Below are 15,002 nucleotides of genomic sequence, written 5' to 3' on the forward strand. Positions count from 1 at the left end.
TTCAAAACATTTCATCAGCCCCCCAAAGAAAACCCCATACCCATTAAGCAGCCAATCCCCATTCCTGCCAACCCCCAGTAACCATTAGTCTGTCCTCCATCTTTATGGCTTTACCAATTCTAGATATTTCATATCAAGCCAGTCATACAATATACGGCCTTTTGTGCCTGCATCTTTTGCTCAGTGTAATGTTTTCCAGGTTCAGCCATGTTGCAGCAGGTATCAGTGCTCCATGCCTTGTTTTTACCCGCCCAGCATCTGTTTATGATTTTTCTGGTAACCACCTTTTGCTCGACTTTGGACTCACCCTTAACTCTGAGTTTACTTGGGTTTGTATCCCACCCCTAGCACCAGGGGTGGGAACATGACCCAGGATGGGTCAGAGTATCCCATCTGCCTGGCCTCCATAATCCGTTCAGGGATGAGCCGGCAATGCAAGCCGGGTCTGAGACTAGGTCTTGGATTGTTGCTGGAGCTACTGAGAAGGAGGGGCTTTTCTATGGGCTTTCTGGCAGGGAGGATGTGAGCCTCGGGTTGCTGGTAGCCGTATCATCGCCATGAGTATAGAGGTTGTCTGACAATGGAGCAAACCAGAAATAAGAGAGGAGACAGAAAGATGCAGTGCCAAGGTCTTGATGGGTTCACTTGAGATTCTGGGTCTCACTGTGTCTGATTCCCAGACTTGTGTGTTATGTGCTTAAGACATTTTTGAGATGGGATTTCTCACTTGCATTTGAAAAAGCCCTAATACATGCCTGAATGATTTCAACCTCATCACAACCATGATGTGTGGGGAGGTTCTTAGGCTCCAGACAGGGTGGGTAGTCACGGCTGTGGCCCAAGAATGCCTCCTCTTCCACTAAGCCAGCCTGCTTGGCATTCTACAGCTGTTTCCATTTCTACAGCAGACCTCAGGACTCTGTCTTCAGACTGGAGTTACCTGCCTCCTCCCAGGGAGCCTTTGTTCTCACTACAACACATGGTGGCTCCAGATTTTTGGCCTCCCTTACAGGTCCTACGACAGTGTGGGCCACCTGCTCAAGAAAAGTCTACTGGGATGAGGAGACCTGAGGGTCTGGAAGCTGAAGATGGTCCCGCCCTGGTAGCCACACTGAATTCTAGAAAGAAGTCCCTCCCACAAATCCACTGACATCCACTCCAGGGAAATACTTGAAACCTCATTAATAAAACTACATTCTTAGCATTTTCTTTTCCGCATGAGCAGAAAACCTACCTCTAGACATTGGCTACTATGGAAAATAATGATATGATACATCTAAGTCCTAACAAAATTGATGATGTTGTCATGAAATGGTGATGGCGATGATGCTGGCAGAGAACAGACTCAGTTCGGCTGAAATGTGCTTTTCATCTATGGGGAAGTGTGGTTTTACCTATCACCAGCTGAGTAACTTCGAAATGTTAAGGAGTCCTCTCTGAGTTTCAGTTTGTTCCTTGGTAAAATACAAAGGCTAGGTCTGGGTTGTTACGTTAGATCCCTAGAGGGGTCAGACAGATAATGGAAGCGTGTGAGGCAGGCTGAGTGTGAAAGAGCAAGGAGTGATGAAATTAGCAGAGAAGTGAAAAACATACATTCTGAAATGCACTTCAATTCTTTTAAAATAAAACAGTGTTTCTGGTTAAATAAAACATATTTCTAGGATGAATTCAGCCCATAAGCCACGAGCCCAGTCATAATAATCCTGGGTTAGGTAATTCCCAAGGTACTCTCCAGCTTTGACATTCTGTAAGTAAGTGACTTTGTTATACTCAGGAAAAGGGTGTGAGCCAAGCAATACGTCTCATATGGATACATGGGAGCCCAGAGAAGACTGGCAACTTTCCTAAGGACATAGAGGACTCAACACAAGCACAGAACCAACCAAAAGACCCAGGAGTCCAAAGTCACGAGTCTTGCTCTTTCTCCAACATCTTTCCACATGCAGAATCCAAGCTCATTAGCAAAGCCATATTCTTGCTGAAGAGGAGTCCTCTCTGAGTCTTAGTTTCCCCCTTGGTAAAATACAAAGTTGGGCTAGGTCTGGGTTGTAAAGTTAAATCCCTATAGGGGTCAGACAGACAATGAAATACAGATAATCCAAGCTCATTAGCAAAGCCATGTTCTTGCTGGGGAAGAACTCAGCAAAGATTTTTCCTAATGCTCACAATATTAACCCACTGAAATGTAACTGAGCTCTAACTGAGCCACTAAAGGAGGCCCCTGAGTTTAGGAAAATAAAATCAGGCCTTGACTCTGGCTAGTGCTAATTATATAAAAATGTTGAGTTGGTGCAGTTAACCATGCTTGAAATTTTCAACTGTAGACAATTTGCATTCAAACTTAAACGGTAACCAGACTGACTGTGAGGAAGACCAGAAATACAGGTGAGAGTACTAGCAAAATTTTTCTTTCCATGCACCAGGTTTTTAATTTCATGTTCCATTATATGGGATAATAGCATCGTCTTGCAATTTTAATGTGATGTCCCGGACCATAATATCCAAATACAATATTTATGCAGTCATCTCCAAAATGAAATATTCATGGGATTGGGAGATGGGTTGCTGTATTTACTGCATTCAAAAACTGGTATGATGCAAATGCATGCTTTGGTTAACTATAAGTAAATAAAGACAACCCGTTCCCTAGGTCTTAGAAAAGTTTCTGGTGTCACAGGGGCGAATGGGGACTTAGTTTTGGACTAGGACCAGGTGGCAGAGGCCCAGCAACTGGATATCTACTAGACAGAGGCATCAGCTGTGTGGGCAGGGATTTGCTTTTTTGGTTCCCCATAACTTGAAAAGGTAAAATTGGACGGCAAGGTAAGTCAGTGAACACCTGAGTGACTTTTTATAAAGTATGGCTCACCAACAAGGGATACATGGCTCTCTCACCTGAGGCATGGAATGCACATCTGCAGCACTAAGCCCAATATGCAAAAGGTGACCCGTGATGCCCTCTTCCTTTTCATCTCCCACTGAGTAGGTTACCTGGGGCAACTGGGGCAACAGGTGGCACTATAGCAAACAGACACTGGGTGATCTAGGTACTAATCCTGCCTCTGCATTCCCAGGCTATGAGGTGTGGGCCTGGCTTCACCTCTCTGAATGCCAGTTTCCTCATCTGTAAGATGAGCCCCATGACACCTGTCCTGACAGCCTCCTGAATCAGCTGCAAAAGTGTGATGGATGATACTCCTCAGAGGGCCTTGCAAAGTGTTTAGTAAGCGCTGTTCACCCAAGCAATGAACCGGCTCAACCATCAATCCCTTCTTACCTAATGATGACATCCCTCCCCCATACCTGGCACCCTCAATCCTCCTTTCGTGCTTTCTATTTCTCCACAGCACTTTCTACTTTCTAACACGATATACAAGGTATTTATTTAGTCCGTTTTCTCTTTCTCCTCACTAGATGTAAGCTGCAAGATGGCAGAGATCGCCATCTATTTTTATTCACTGCTGTATCCCTACTGCTTAGATTGGTGCCTACCATACAACTGGTGCCTAATAAATATTTACTAAATAAATGAATAAAGGAAAGCCTAAGAGCCATACCTGTTGGGCAATCAGGAAGTCACAGACATTTCTTAACTAGATACTGGATCCTTCTAACACACATTTAACAGAAAAGAAAACTGAAGCTCAGAAAAGTTAGGTAACTTTCTCAAGGTCACTCAGCCAGAAGTCTAGAACCTGAATGCAGGTCTAGCTGGATCTAATGCAGGGTTCTAACGACTCTGCCATTTTTGATGCCCCAATTCACCAGAGTCCTGCCAAAAAGATACAACAGGTTTGTGACCTTCTAATTCTTAAAAAGACAATGCCCAGAACTGAGAATCTAAAGGGCTTATTGTTGGCTTTGGGAGAATCTTTCTGCCAGGCCCCTAGAAGACATCTGTCTTCTACCTGAGGTAAAACATAAAATCATTTGCATTCAGTTTTACTTCCTAGGCTCTGAGGAAGCGGCATTCACCTTCCTGATACTTTTCTCTATTAGCACACTATGGGAAAAAGTCACAGCTAAATATAATCCTACTGGGACATCTCAGGGACCAAATCTACTCAGCTGAGCATCAAAGTAAATCAGACAGAGGGTGGGAAGGAGTCCTGATTCTCCCTCATGAGAGAAGAGATCAGTTAAGGAAGCATCTTTGGTCTTTGGAAATAATGTCAGAAAAGGTGTATGATAAAGAAGTTTCTCAATTCACTGACTACAATCCTGGTATACTTATTGAGAATGGAATTATTCTCGAATTGAGCTGTCCCACTGTAAGTTTCAGAAGGAAGAACTCTACTCTTCAAGTTTATAGCATGTTTAAGAAGGAATCTTCTCAAGTAGCTAATATAGCTAATTCTAGAAATTAAAAAAGAAAAACTGAGATAGAAATAACAAATGATACATCCAAAGTCCCACTGCCTAGAAAAAATAAAATCTCCCCTTTTTCTGTTTTCCTGTCTGGTAATGTGTCACTGAATCTCATTTACTTTTTCAGCGTTAGTACAACCTAAACATTTTAGTTAAAACATAAAGTCATGGAATACATCATACAAACCCACAAAGTATGAAATCAGTCAGCAATGTGAACAGGCTCACATGTCACTTCCTAGGCTCTGAGGAATGGGCTGTTTACCTGCCTGAGATTTTTCTCGTTGGCTCAAAGTCGCAGCTAAATATTATTCTATTGGGATGCAGGGGCAAGATTTTGAGTGCTGGAGCGATTACTTTGTCGAAGTCTTGTGTCTTCTCCTAGCCTTAGGCAACTTTAATCATGTGGTGCTTTGGTTTCTCACATGGGAAATGGTGATCATAGTACCTAATTCATAGGGCTGGTGTGATGATTCAAATGAGACTGTATATAGGGAGGACTTAGTACACTGCTTAGCACATAGTAAGGGCTCCAAGATGTTCATTACAATGCTTCATATTTTTTTCCTTTATCAACGTGAATTTCTATCTGTCTTCTTGTCTATTCTGGGATTTGGTAGACAGGTACATAGGACACCTCCACGGCTAAGAAGAAACCCTTACATCTTGCAAAGCAATGACCTTTCAGCACCAAGGACAGAAGTCTCTGTTTTAATTGTGTAATAGCCGTGGTTGTGGCGTGAAGGTGACAAGTGTCCTGGCCATCCTAATTCTGTCCAAGCTCTGGATGAGCTTCTGAGGTTTCAGCTCACTGATTCTGAAGTTCGGCAGTTCCACAGGGCCCCTGCTAGCCATTTCTCTCAGACCCAGGGTAGGCCATGCCCCTTCTGGACCTGAGCTGGAGTCAGTTGTCATGCCTCTATCCTACAGTAGCTGGAAGGGCAAGGAGGGTTGGGGAGCTCATTCCTTTAGCAGCTCTAGAGGGCACCTTTGACATTCCAGCCCTGCTCTAGGCACTGAGAATGTGGTTTTAAATAAAATGGACATCACCCTTGCCTTTCTCTCTCTTCTAGGCGCATATATTCCATTCTAGGCTCTGCTCTATGCACTTCATATATATTCTTTTGTTTATAATTCACTGCAACCCCATGAGGGCTCATTTTACAAATGCAGGAACAGAGACACAGAAAGGTTAAATAAATTTACCAAGACCCATACTGCTGGTGAGTGGTAACAATGGGATTCAAGCCTTCCTAGTCAGCCTCTGCATTCCACACTCTAGCCACAAGGTTCTAATCAATAAGCAGACATCAAGAAACACAAAACACAAATATGTAATTACATGCTATATAGGAACAAAAATGGGGGTAACCATAGAAAATAAAGGGACGGGGACTTAATTTGTGGAGATCATTGGGGAAGCCTTCACAGAACATGTGGCATGCAAGGTCAAAGGGAAGGCATCAGTCCTCCAAGGGGTTGTGTGGAAGTGAGTGACAGAAACTGCAAGTACAAGGGCCCTGTGGCTGATGGAAGGGAGCTACAGGGAAGTCCTCAGCTTCATGACCTTACTCCTTAGTGGCCAACTTGATCTGAGCAGTGGAAGGAATAGAGTACCCACAAGTCCATGCGGCTTGGATATGGAGGGCGACTCTGTAGTCAGCACCCTTAGGGAGGCAGTGCAGCATGGTCGTTAAGCACCTCGACTTCCGGCTGGGTGTGGTGGCTAATGCCTGTAATCCCAGCACTTTATGAGGCTGAGGCGGGTAGGTCACTTGAGCTCAAGAGTTCAAGACCAGCCTGGACAACATGGCAAAACTCTGTCTCTGCTAGAACTACAAAAATCAGCCAGGTGTGGTAGTGGGCGCCTGTAATCTCAGCTACTCAGGAGGCTGGGGCACGAGAATTGCTTGAACCAGGGAGGTGGAGGCTGCAGTGAGCTGAGATTGCACCCCTGCACTCAGCCTGGGTGACAGAGCGAGACTCTGTCTCAAAAATGAAAAGAACCCCGACTTTGGAGTCTCTCTGCTTGGATTCAAATCTGTGTCACCACTTATGATCTGTGTGTTATTTAATCTTCCCAGTCTCAGTGTCCCCATCTGGAAAATGGGCATGGTAACGACTGCACTTAGGTCACGGGGTTGTTGTAGAAAGAATGAATATCTGTAAGGCGCTTAGGACAATCAGTGGCACATATACCAGTTATTATTGCTGCCCTGTGTGGAGAAAGCTGACTTGAGTTTGTCATTCAAGGATGGAAGAAAAAGCAGCTTGGGAGTCCGTGGCCTGAATCCTGAGGCTGAAGGACCTAGGCTTGGTGGCTCCCGTTCTTCCCGGAGTTCACATCTCTGAATCAGCTTGCACCTCCAAGCATCTAAAGGTCCGTTGAGGGCTAATTGGGTTTCAACATTTCATGTATTTTTTAAAACATTGTTGACTGCCTTTTGTTCTGATTATGAAAGGAATGCATAGCCTTCATAGATGGCTCGGAACATAAAAATTGCAAAGAAGAAAATAAAAAGCATGCTCTACCTTTCAGAGATGACACTGGGAACGTATTTTCCCTCTAGCCTTCTGTCTAACTTCTTTGTGTATTGTTTGGAAGGAAGAAAAGTTCCAAAGATGACCTAAAAACACAGGCTGAGGCCGGGGAGGGTATGTGTGTGCAGTTTTGAGTGGCTGCCTGCACAATGCCAGGCTTTATTTTGACGTGGCTGCTATAATTGGATTAGATAAAGTGAACATGCAGTCATAAACGCACTGGTTGGGTTTAAGGAAAGCAAAAGAGGAATGCAATCTGCTTTCCCTATTGGAGATGAGATATTAATTATCTCCTCACATCAATCATGGAGCTACAAGTCAGCCAGGAAGAGAGCTCTTTTCTCAATAAGCAAGCTGGCACCAAAGGGCCTCCCGAAAGCGGATTTGCCTGGAGGAGGTTCCTGGCCAGCCTCTCGACCGATGTGCCAACTTTTGGTTAAACATTTGCTTGTTTATACATCAAAGGAGGTTTGGGTCTGATGATCAGTTCAATGTCAGAGAAGGGGAGCTAGGAGGCAGCTCAGATGCCATCCCGGCCTCCAGTAGGGGAGTGCTGCCTCTGGCAGTTGGGGTTCAGACCTGAGAAAACAGAGAAACTTCTTTATACTACTTCTGATCTGGGGCTAGAATGTACCTGCCTAGCTTTCTTATATTTGAAATGATACCTGTTTCTCTTACTAGGCATCACCTTATTTTAAGCATACTATCCATAAATCATGGGTTGGAGTGGCTAATTTTATAAATTTTTGTCGATCCATGTAAGGTCAATACTTAACTTTCATTGCATGCCCAATTATGAAGTACCCAAAAGAGTCTCCCCCGTCCCCGGTGGACACGAGAGTTATTGAACATAAGCGTTACTGAACATTTTTGGCAGGGCGTGGTGGCTCACGCCTGTAATCCCAGCACTTTGGGAGGTTGAGGCGGGCAGATCACAAGGTCAAGAGATTGAGGCCATCCTGACCAACATGGTGAAATCCTGTCTCTACTAAAAAAATATACAAATTGGCTGGGCGTGGTGGCGCGTGCCTGTCGTCCCAGCTACTCAGGAGGCTGAGGCAGGAAAATTGCTTGAACCCAGGAGGCCGAGATTGCAGTGAGCCGAGATTGCGCCATTGCACTCCAGCCTGGCGCCTGGAGATGGAGTAAAACTCTTTCTCAAAAAAAAAAAAAGAAAAAATTTAGCTGGGCGTGGTGGCACACACCTGTAGTCCCAGCTACTCGGGACGCTGAGGCAGGAGCATCGCTTGAACCTGGGAAGCAGAGGTTGCAATGAGCTGAGATCTACCACTACACTCCAGCCTGGTAACAGAGCAAGACTCCGTCTTAATAAACTGACAAAAAAGTGACTGAACATTTTTGTAACATCTTAATCTTTTGTATATTATCATCAAGATTTTTCTCACGTTACCAACACCATCACCGTCACCACTACCACCACCGCTGTTATAATCATCATCAACTTAATAGGCACAACAAACTGTCCCACGGGTTTATCCATATGTTCATTCTGGCAACAACTCTACGAGATTGGTATGATTATCATCATTCCCATTTTACAGACGAGAAAACTGATACACAGACAACTCATGTAACTTACCCAAGGTCACACACTGTGAGTGGGCATTAGAGCTGGCCCGCGAATCTTGACGATCTGGCTCCAGAGCCTGGATTCTTAACTCCTATGCTATGTGCTCTATGTCACATCATATTTAAGAGCCCCCTTAATATTTTGCTTTAAGCCAACTTTACTTCTTTTTAGAGACGTGATCTCAGTCTGTCACCCAGGCTACAGCGCAGTCGTGCAATCATTGCTCTCTGCAGCCTCGGACTCCTGGCCTTAAGTGATCCTCCTACATCAGCCTCCCAAGGTGCTGGGATTATATCAGCCTCCCAAGGTGCTCGAATTACATCAGCCTCCCAAGGTGCTGGGATTACATCAGCTTCCCAAAGTGCTCGAATTACATCAGCCTCCCAAGGTACTGGGATTATATCAGCCTCCCAAGATGTGAGCCACTGCACCCAGCCTTTAAGCCAACTTTACACAGCTTCAACTGTTTTCTTTCAGTGTAGCCTTACTTGAAGCACAACATATCCATAATTGAGGGGCTGGAGCAGCTAATTTTATAAATTTGTTGACACATAAGATCAACACCTAATTTTCAAAGCATGCTCACTTACAAAGGACCCAAAAGAATCTCCTATGTCCCTGGTGGTACATAAAAACATTTTGGAAAATGCTGACCGTAGGAAGCAGGAGAAAGACCTGCTCCCACCTATGCAAAAAGACAATTCTGTTTAAAGTCAGCAGGGTTTTGTTCTTTTCTTTGGAGGGGTCGGGGGGATGGAATCTCACTCCGTCACCAAGCTGGAGTGCAGTGGCGTGATCTCAGCTCACTGTAACCTCTACCTCCTGGGTTCAAGTGTTTCTCCTGCCTCAGCCTCCTGAGTAGGTGGGACTATAGGTATGTGCCACCATGCCCAGCTAAGTTTTACATTTTTAGTAGAGATGGGGTTTCACCATGTTGGCCAGGATGGTCTCGCTCTCTTGACCTTGTGATCTGCCCTGCCTCAGCCTCCCAAAGTGCTGGGATTACAGGCGTGAGCCACCGTGCCCAGCCGGATTTTGCTCTTTCATCTGCATACTCCAAGAGCGTAAACCTGCAGGTCCTCTCAAATGCAGTCACTATGGAGTCAGAAAAGAACACAGGCCTTAAAGTAGAACGCAACCAGGTTCCATCCCAGCTCTGTCATTCACTAGCTGTGGGGCCTTGAGTAAGATAAGGCGACTCTCAAATCTAGCTGTATTCATTTCTGAAATGGGGTAACACCTGCTAAATAAGGAGGAAATGAGAAAACGTCTGGAGAGTGCCTGGCATTGGGCCTTCCTATGGTCAGTGAGGTTGCTCCGTCTCCCCAATGCCATCATCATGATTTGAATTTTATAAAGATGGAGAAACGGAGGCATGGGCAGTCAAAGCCATTTGCTGACATCCCATGGCTGTGGCATAGAAGAGGTGGCACTTCCACCCAGGTGGCTGGAGTCCAGCATCTATACTCCTGCACTTCACATGCTGTGTCCCAGGGATATGATGGGGCCCCTGGTGACCCTGAATGAAGTGGAGAAATTAGATCGACCAGGGAAAGAAAAGTCCCAGAGAAACTCCAATTTTGACTTTCCAGCTCCCTGGAAGAGGCCTGTCCCCACACACTGAGACTTGAACAGGCTTCTGAGATTTGAAAAACGTCTCTGATGCTTCCTGAGCAAAGGCCAGGGACTTGTGGGGACATTTCCAAAGACCCGATGATTCGGGTTCAGAGTAAATGTTCGGGCACCTGCTTCTGCAAGCCCTGCTGAGGCTGCCTGGGAAAACGACAATTGTGCTACCTTTCAGTCTATCTAGCAACTTGACTTTTGGAGGAAAGCAAGGAGAGACAGTGCACACAACCCTCGCCTTCAGTTAATTACAGAAACAATCAGGACCAATTTGGCAGCTATTAGAATACTAGTTTGCCTTTATGCCATCTCTTCACAGTGGGAGCCAGAAGTCCAAATTGGCTGCTACAGGCTGGAGATGAAGACAGAAGGTCAACATTGCTTTAGGAGCCATGTGGAATTAAAAACCGAGGCACCCCGTAGCCCGTTGTGTATTTCACTGCTTGCCTCTTTCCTCCTCATCTCTGTCTTTCAAGATCTCTGCCTCTGCCACCTCTTCTTTTACCAGAGTTGACCTAGATGCCTGAAATACCAGAATGGGAAGGGAATCTGGAAACTTTCTCATTCAACCCCCTTGTTTTTCAAAGGGAGAAAATGAAGTCAAGAGACGCAGGGTGGCTGCCTCAAAGTCACCAGTACGTTGGAGGAAAGCAGGCCTACAACAGACAGGGGCAGGAATTAGGAGCTTAGACTTTCTGAACGCTTACGTGGGTATGAGTCCTCCTCGCTGCTCTAGTGCTATGAGTTTGAGCAACTTCCTTCACCGTTTGAGTCTCAGTTCCCTTATCTATAAAAGGAGGCCAATATATTGCCAATAATCCCCACCCAGTGCCAGAAAATTAAATGAACACACAGAAAAACATAACTAGTAGAGCGTCTGGACTTAATGATATCGTTTGAGCAGCTGGATTTAGCCATACCTGAAGTCAGCCCTAATGTTTTAGTTCCCTGATCCAGTAATTTTCTTTACCTTTAGGCTAGTCTGACCTGGGTTTCTGTCTTTTCCCACCAAAAGAGTTCTTCCTAACACAGCACCAGTGAGGGAACTTGAGCCAAGCCATGCCCAGCTCCAGTCACTTGGGAGAGACCATAGGGGTCTCTAGATAGGCTCTAGCTAGGCTTATTCATGCAGCAGGTGAGGCCACAGCTCACAAAGAGGAAAGTGACAGTGAATGGGATGATGGCTTGTTTTAGTACTAAATTAATGCTAAATTACTGCACTAATGTCCTATAAATGAGAAAATCCCAGCTAGGGACTCATGCTTGAGAGTTACAACTTGTGAGCTATTCTGTCCCGAGATCTCTGGGTTTTAGGGTCTTGGAGGGAGGTGTAAGTAACATTTCCTTAGCTTGAGACTTCTTTATCTTGTCCTGAGACATCTGGGTACTACCTGTCAATTACTGATGTGCATCGATTATCCAAAATGTACTCAGGACACCTAGAGGCACAATTCAGGCCCATACTCCAACCATTTCTTTCTCCTATTAGCAAGAATTGAGTTCTATGCTCATTGTAACGATGACACAATCACTGACATCACCACCATCATCACAGACATGTACTATGCCAAATGCTGTATATGCAGCATCTCATTTAATCCTCTCCATGACCAAATGAGTGTAGGTCTATTAATATTTTCATACAATATTATGACACCAGCTCGGAGAGGTTCAGTGACTCACCCAATGCAACACAGCGAGGACACAGTAGATCAGAATTCCAAACCAGAAAGCGAAACCTCACAGTCCCCGCTTTTAACTGTGCTATGCTCAGTTCCTAGCACAGTGCCTGACAAATAGTGCACAGAGAATAAATCCTGACTAGGCTGAAACAATAATATTAGGGTGGATGTAATTCACACACAAGTTGATACATTTACAATGGGATGGATCCTTTCTTGAGATGCAACTTTGTTTGCACAAATCACCTATTAGCTGCTACCTGGAGAAGAAGGATTCTTCCTTCTCTACCTGAGGGCCGGGAACACCAATATCCAAGCCACTTTTGACAACTAACTACTTCCATGGAATAATTGCCCAGCCCTACCTTGCTCCTGTGGCTATAGGGCCAGAAAAACTTGGGTTCAAATTCTAGCATTTAGCCAGCTATACGATCATCAGAAAAATCATGTAAACTCCAGAAGCTTGACAAATGGGAAGAGTAATTCTTACAGCTGCACTGCGTGGCTGCGAAAATAAATTTGGATCCTAATGAAAAGGGCCCACTTAGTAGGAGCATAATATACAGTGGCCGTGATTCTTCTTACTGATCCAGCCAGGCCTCTACCCTCAGTGGCCTGAATGTAGCAAACTAATCTGTGCTAATTTACAGTGCCTCTTCAAATTCAGGTGCTGCAGAAAGGGGACTCCTTTTAAATGTAAAGAAGGTAGGGTGTGAATAGGGCAGAAACAATCTATAACTTGTCAGCAGAATGAAATCAAAGTTTCAATTTAGAAAAATGATATGACACAAGGATTCTAGGGTTACTTCTTTACATATATATTATGTATGTGTGTATATATATATATATATATTTTTTTTTTTTGAGATAGAGTCTCACTCTGTCACCCAGGCTAGAGTGCTGTGGTGCAATCTCAGCTCACTGCAATCTCTAACTCCTGGGTACAAGCGACTCTCCTGCCTCAGCCTCCCAAGTAGCTGGGATTACAGGTGTGCACCACCACATCCAACTAATTTTTGTATTTCTAGTAGAAACGGGGTTTCACCATGTTGGCCAGGCTGGTCTCAAACTCCTGACCTCAGATGACCCACCTGCCTCGGCCTCCCAAAGTGCTGGGATTACAGGTGTACCTGTTTGCTTTTGTTCCTCTCCTGCTGTGGATAACTAGGAAAACTGAGTCATAGAGTCAGCTAAAATGACACCCCCACCAGCAGTGACACAGAGGATTTAAAGCAGATGCTACAGAGACATGGTTGTGAGCCGGGTTGGGGAAGGGGGACAGGTGAGGACCAAGCAACCTAAGATCCAGGAAATAACTGCCATGAGAAAATCCAGGCACTGACTTAATGGACCTTCAGACTTATGAAGACTGGCTAGAAATCTGCATTTTCATAGGAAGTATTGTTTTTAAACGGGGCTATTAATTTTCAAACGAAGCAACTGAATGAAAACAAGACAAAACAAAATACTCTGAGAGCTAAACCACGCACGCTAACAAGCTGAAATTATCCCATGCACTGCCAGATTCAATGCTAGACAAAGACCCCAGGATGTCAGAGCCACCCTGGACTGGTTTTCAATGGCGTTTTCTATTGGAATGGGGAAGCCCATCCTGTGATCTCACCTACAGGGGGCGCTCAAGACCATATTCCTTCCAGCTGATGGCTGGTCATGGAGACTTGGGCTCAGCTCAATGCTGAACTGTAGAGATGCCATTATTATTATTATTATATCATTATTATTTTGACATTGTTCATTTTAAGTGAGAGAGGTGTGAGGGATCTGGGTTGAGGTTCTGGGTGCCTCCAACCCCTGCTGATGTGTTGGTCATTGGTCAAGGAGTGAGGGGGACATGGTGCTGGGATCAGGACCCCTGGGTTCAAGTCAAGGCTGGCATGACATTCTTTCCCCCCAGGAGGTAAATTCCATGAGAGTAATGACTTGGTCTTGTTTGTGGCTAGAACAGTGACTGGCATATGCCCCTGCTTGGTAAATATTTGAATGACTGGCTGACTGAATGAACGATCTGGGGACATTGCTTTGATTACGTGCCTCAGTCTTCCCACCAATAAAATGGGAATTAACCATGGGTGCCTTACTGAAAGGGATGCTGCAATGAGATACTGGACTCAAGAAGTCCTGGGGGGAAAAGGATAAAAAGGCTGTCACACCATGAGAAACATCTACAGTTATCTTTGTCCTTGGCTGAGAGGAAGGACTACTTCAGATCCCATGCAGACACCAACCACCAAGGACAGCTGGTGCCACACCTTTCTCCCACCCTCAACTCTTCTGTGGTCACATGAAACCAACCTAGAAAAAAGTCCCCAAATGATCGCTCAGATGTTCATTTCCATTTTGCACAGGGGTAGGGGGGTTGAGGTGCTACCTTGCATTGTCCCGGCCGTGTGACTTCAAGAAATTCATATCTCGGTATCGGGAGAGAAACGCCACCAACTGGTCATTTGTCCTGTGGAAAGAAACCAAGGGGAGAGTCAGGCCAGAGACCGTGGGCACTGTCTTTGACACAGAAACCACGTTTCACCGAGTATGTCATTCTGCTTGAAGCGCCTCCTCTGATCACTTGCACACAGGCTGATGAGGCATCCTCTTTACATCACCATCCTTATGTCACCATCACTTCCTCTATCACACTACATTAAAATGGGCTGCCTGCATTTCTCTCCTCTACCTGGGTTGAGAATTAAACTATATTGGGGACTCTTTGAGGGCAAGTGTGGTGCTCTACTTGACTGGGAATCTCCAGCGCCCACCACTGGATTTGGCAAACAGCAGGGCATCAGTGTGCAGCCCAATGCTAAATGCATAGCAACCTCAGGACCTTTGTACTTGCCGGCCTGGGAAATTTCTCCCAGTATTGCTGGCTTGGTCTTTTCATCAGGTCTCCTTTCAAATATCACCTCTTTTAGAGAGACCTTCTCTGACCACTTAACCTAAAGTACTAACCGCCTCCCCCTCTCCCCTGATCTTTATAACATCGCTGTGTTTATAATACTTCACTATTGTATCACCACCTGAAAGCACTGTCCTTGCTTATGTTAGAATGTAAGCTCCACGAGGACAGAGCCCAGATGGATTTGTTCAACACTGGCATACAGTAGGAGCTATATTAATGATTGTTGAATAAATAAAAGGCCAGGCACGGTGGCTCACGCCTGTAATGCCAGCACTTT

General features: G+C 45.1%; 1 protein-coding gene across 1 annotated transcript in view; it reads right to left on the reverse strand.

The window, feature by feature from the left end:
* Positions 1-15,002, reverse strand: part of XYLT1 (xylosyltransferase 1) — a 375,167-nt gene that overhangs the window by 44,703 nt on the left and 315,462 nt on the right. Inside the window, exon 6 of the mRNA XM_017539936.2 lies at positions 14,198-14,278. Within this exon, the coding sequence (XP_017395425.1) occupies positions 14,198-14,278 (81 nt within the window). The remainder of the gene's footprint in view (positions 1-14,197; positions 14,279-15,002) is intronic.

Source organism: Cebus imitator, unplaced genomic scaffold (genome assembly GCF_001604975.1).
Source record: "Cebus imitator isolate Cc_AM_T3 unplaced genomic scaffold, Cebus_imitator-1.0 Scaffold122, whole genome shotgun sequence".
In the NCBI taxonomy this organism is placed as follows: Eukaryota; Metazoa; Chordata; class Mammalia; order Primates; family Cebidae; genus Cebus; species Cebus imitator.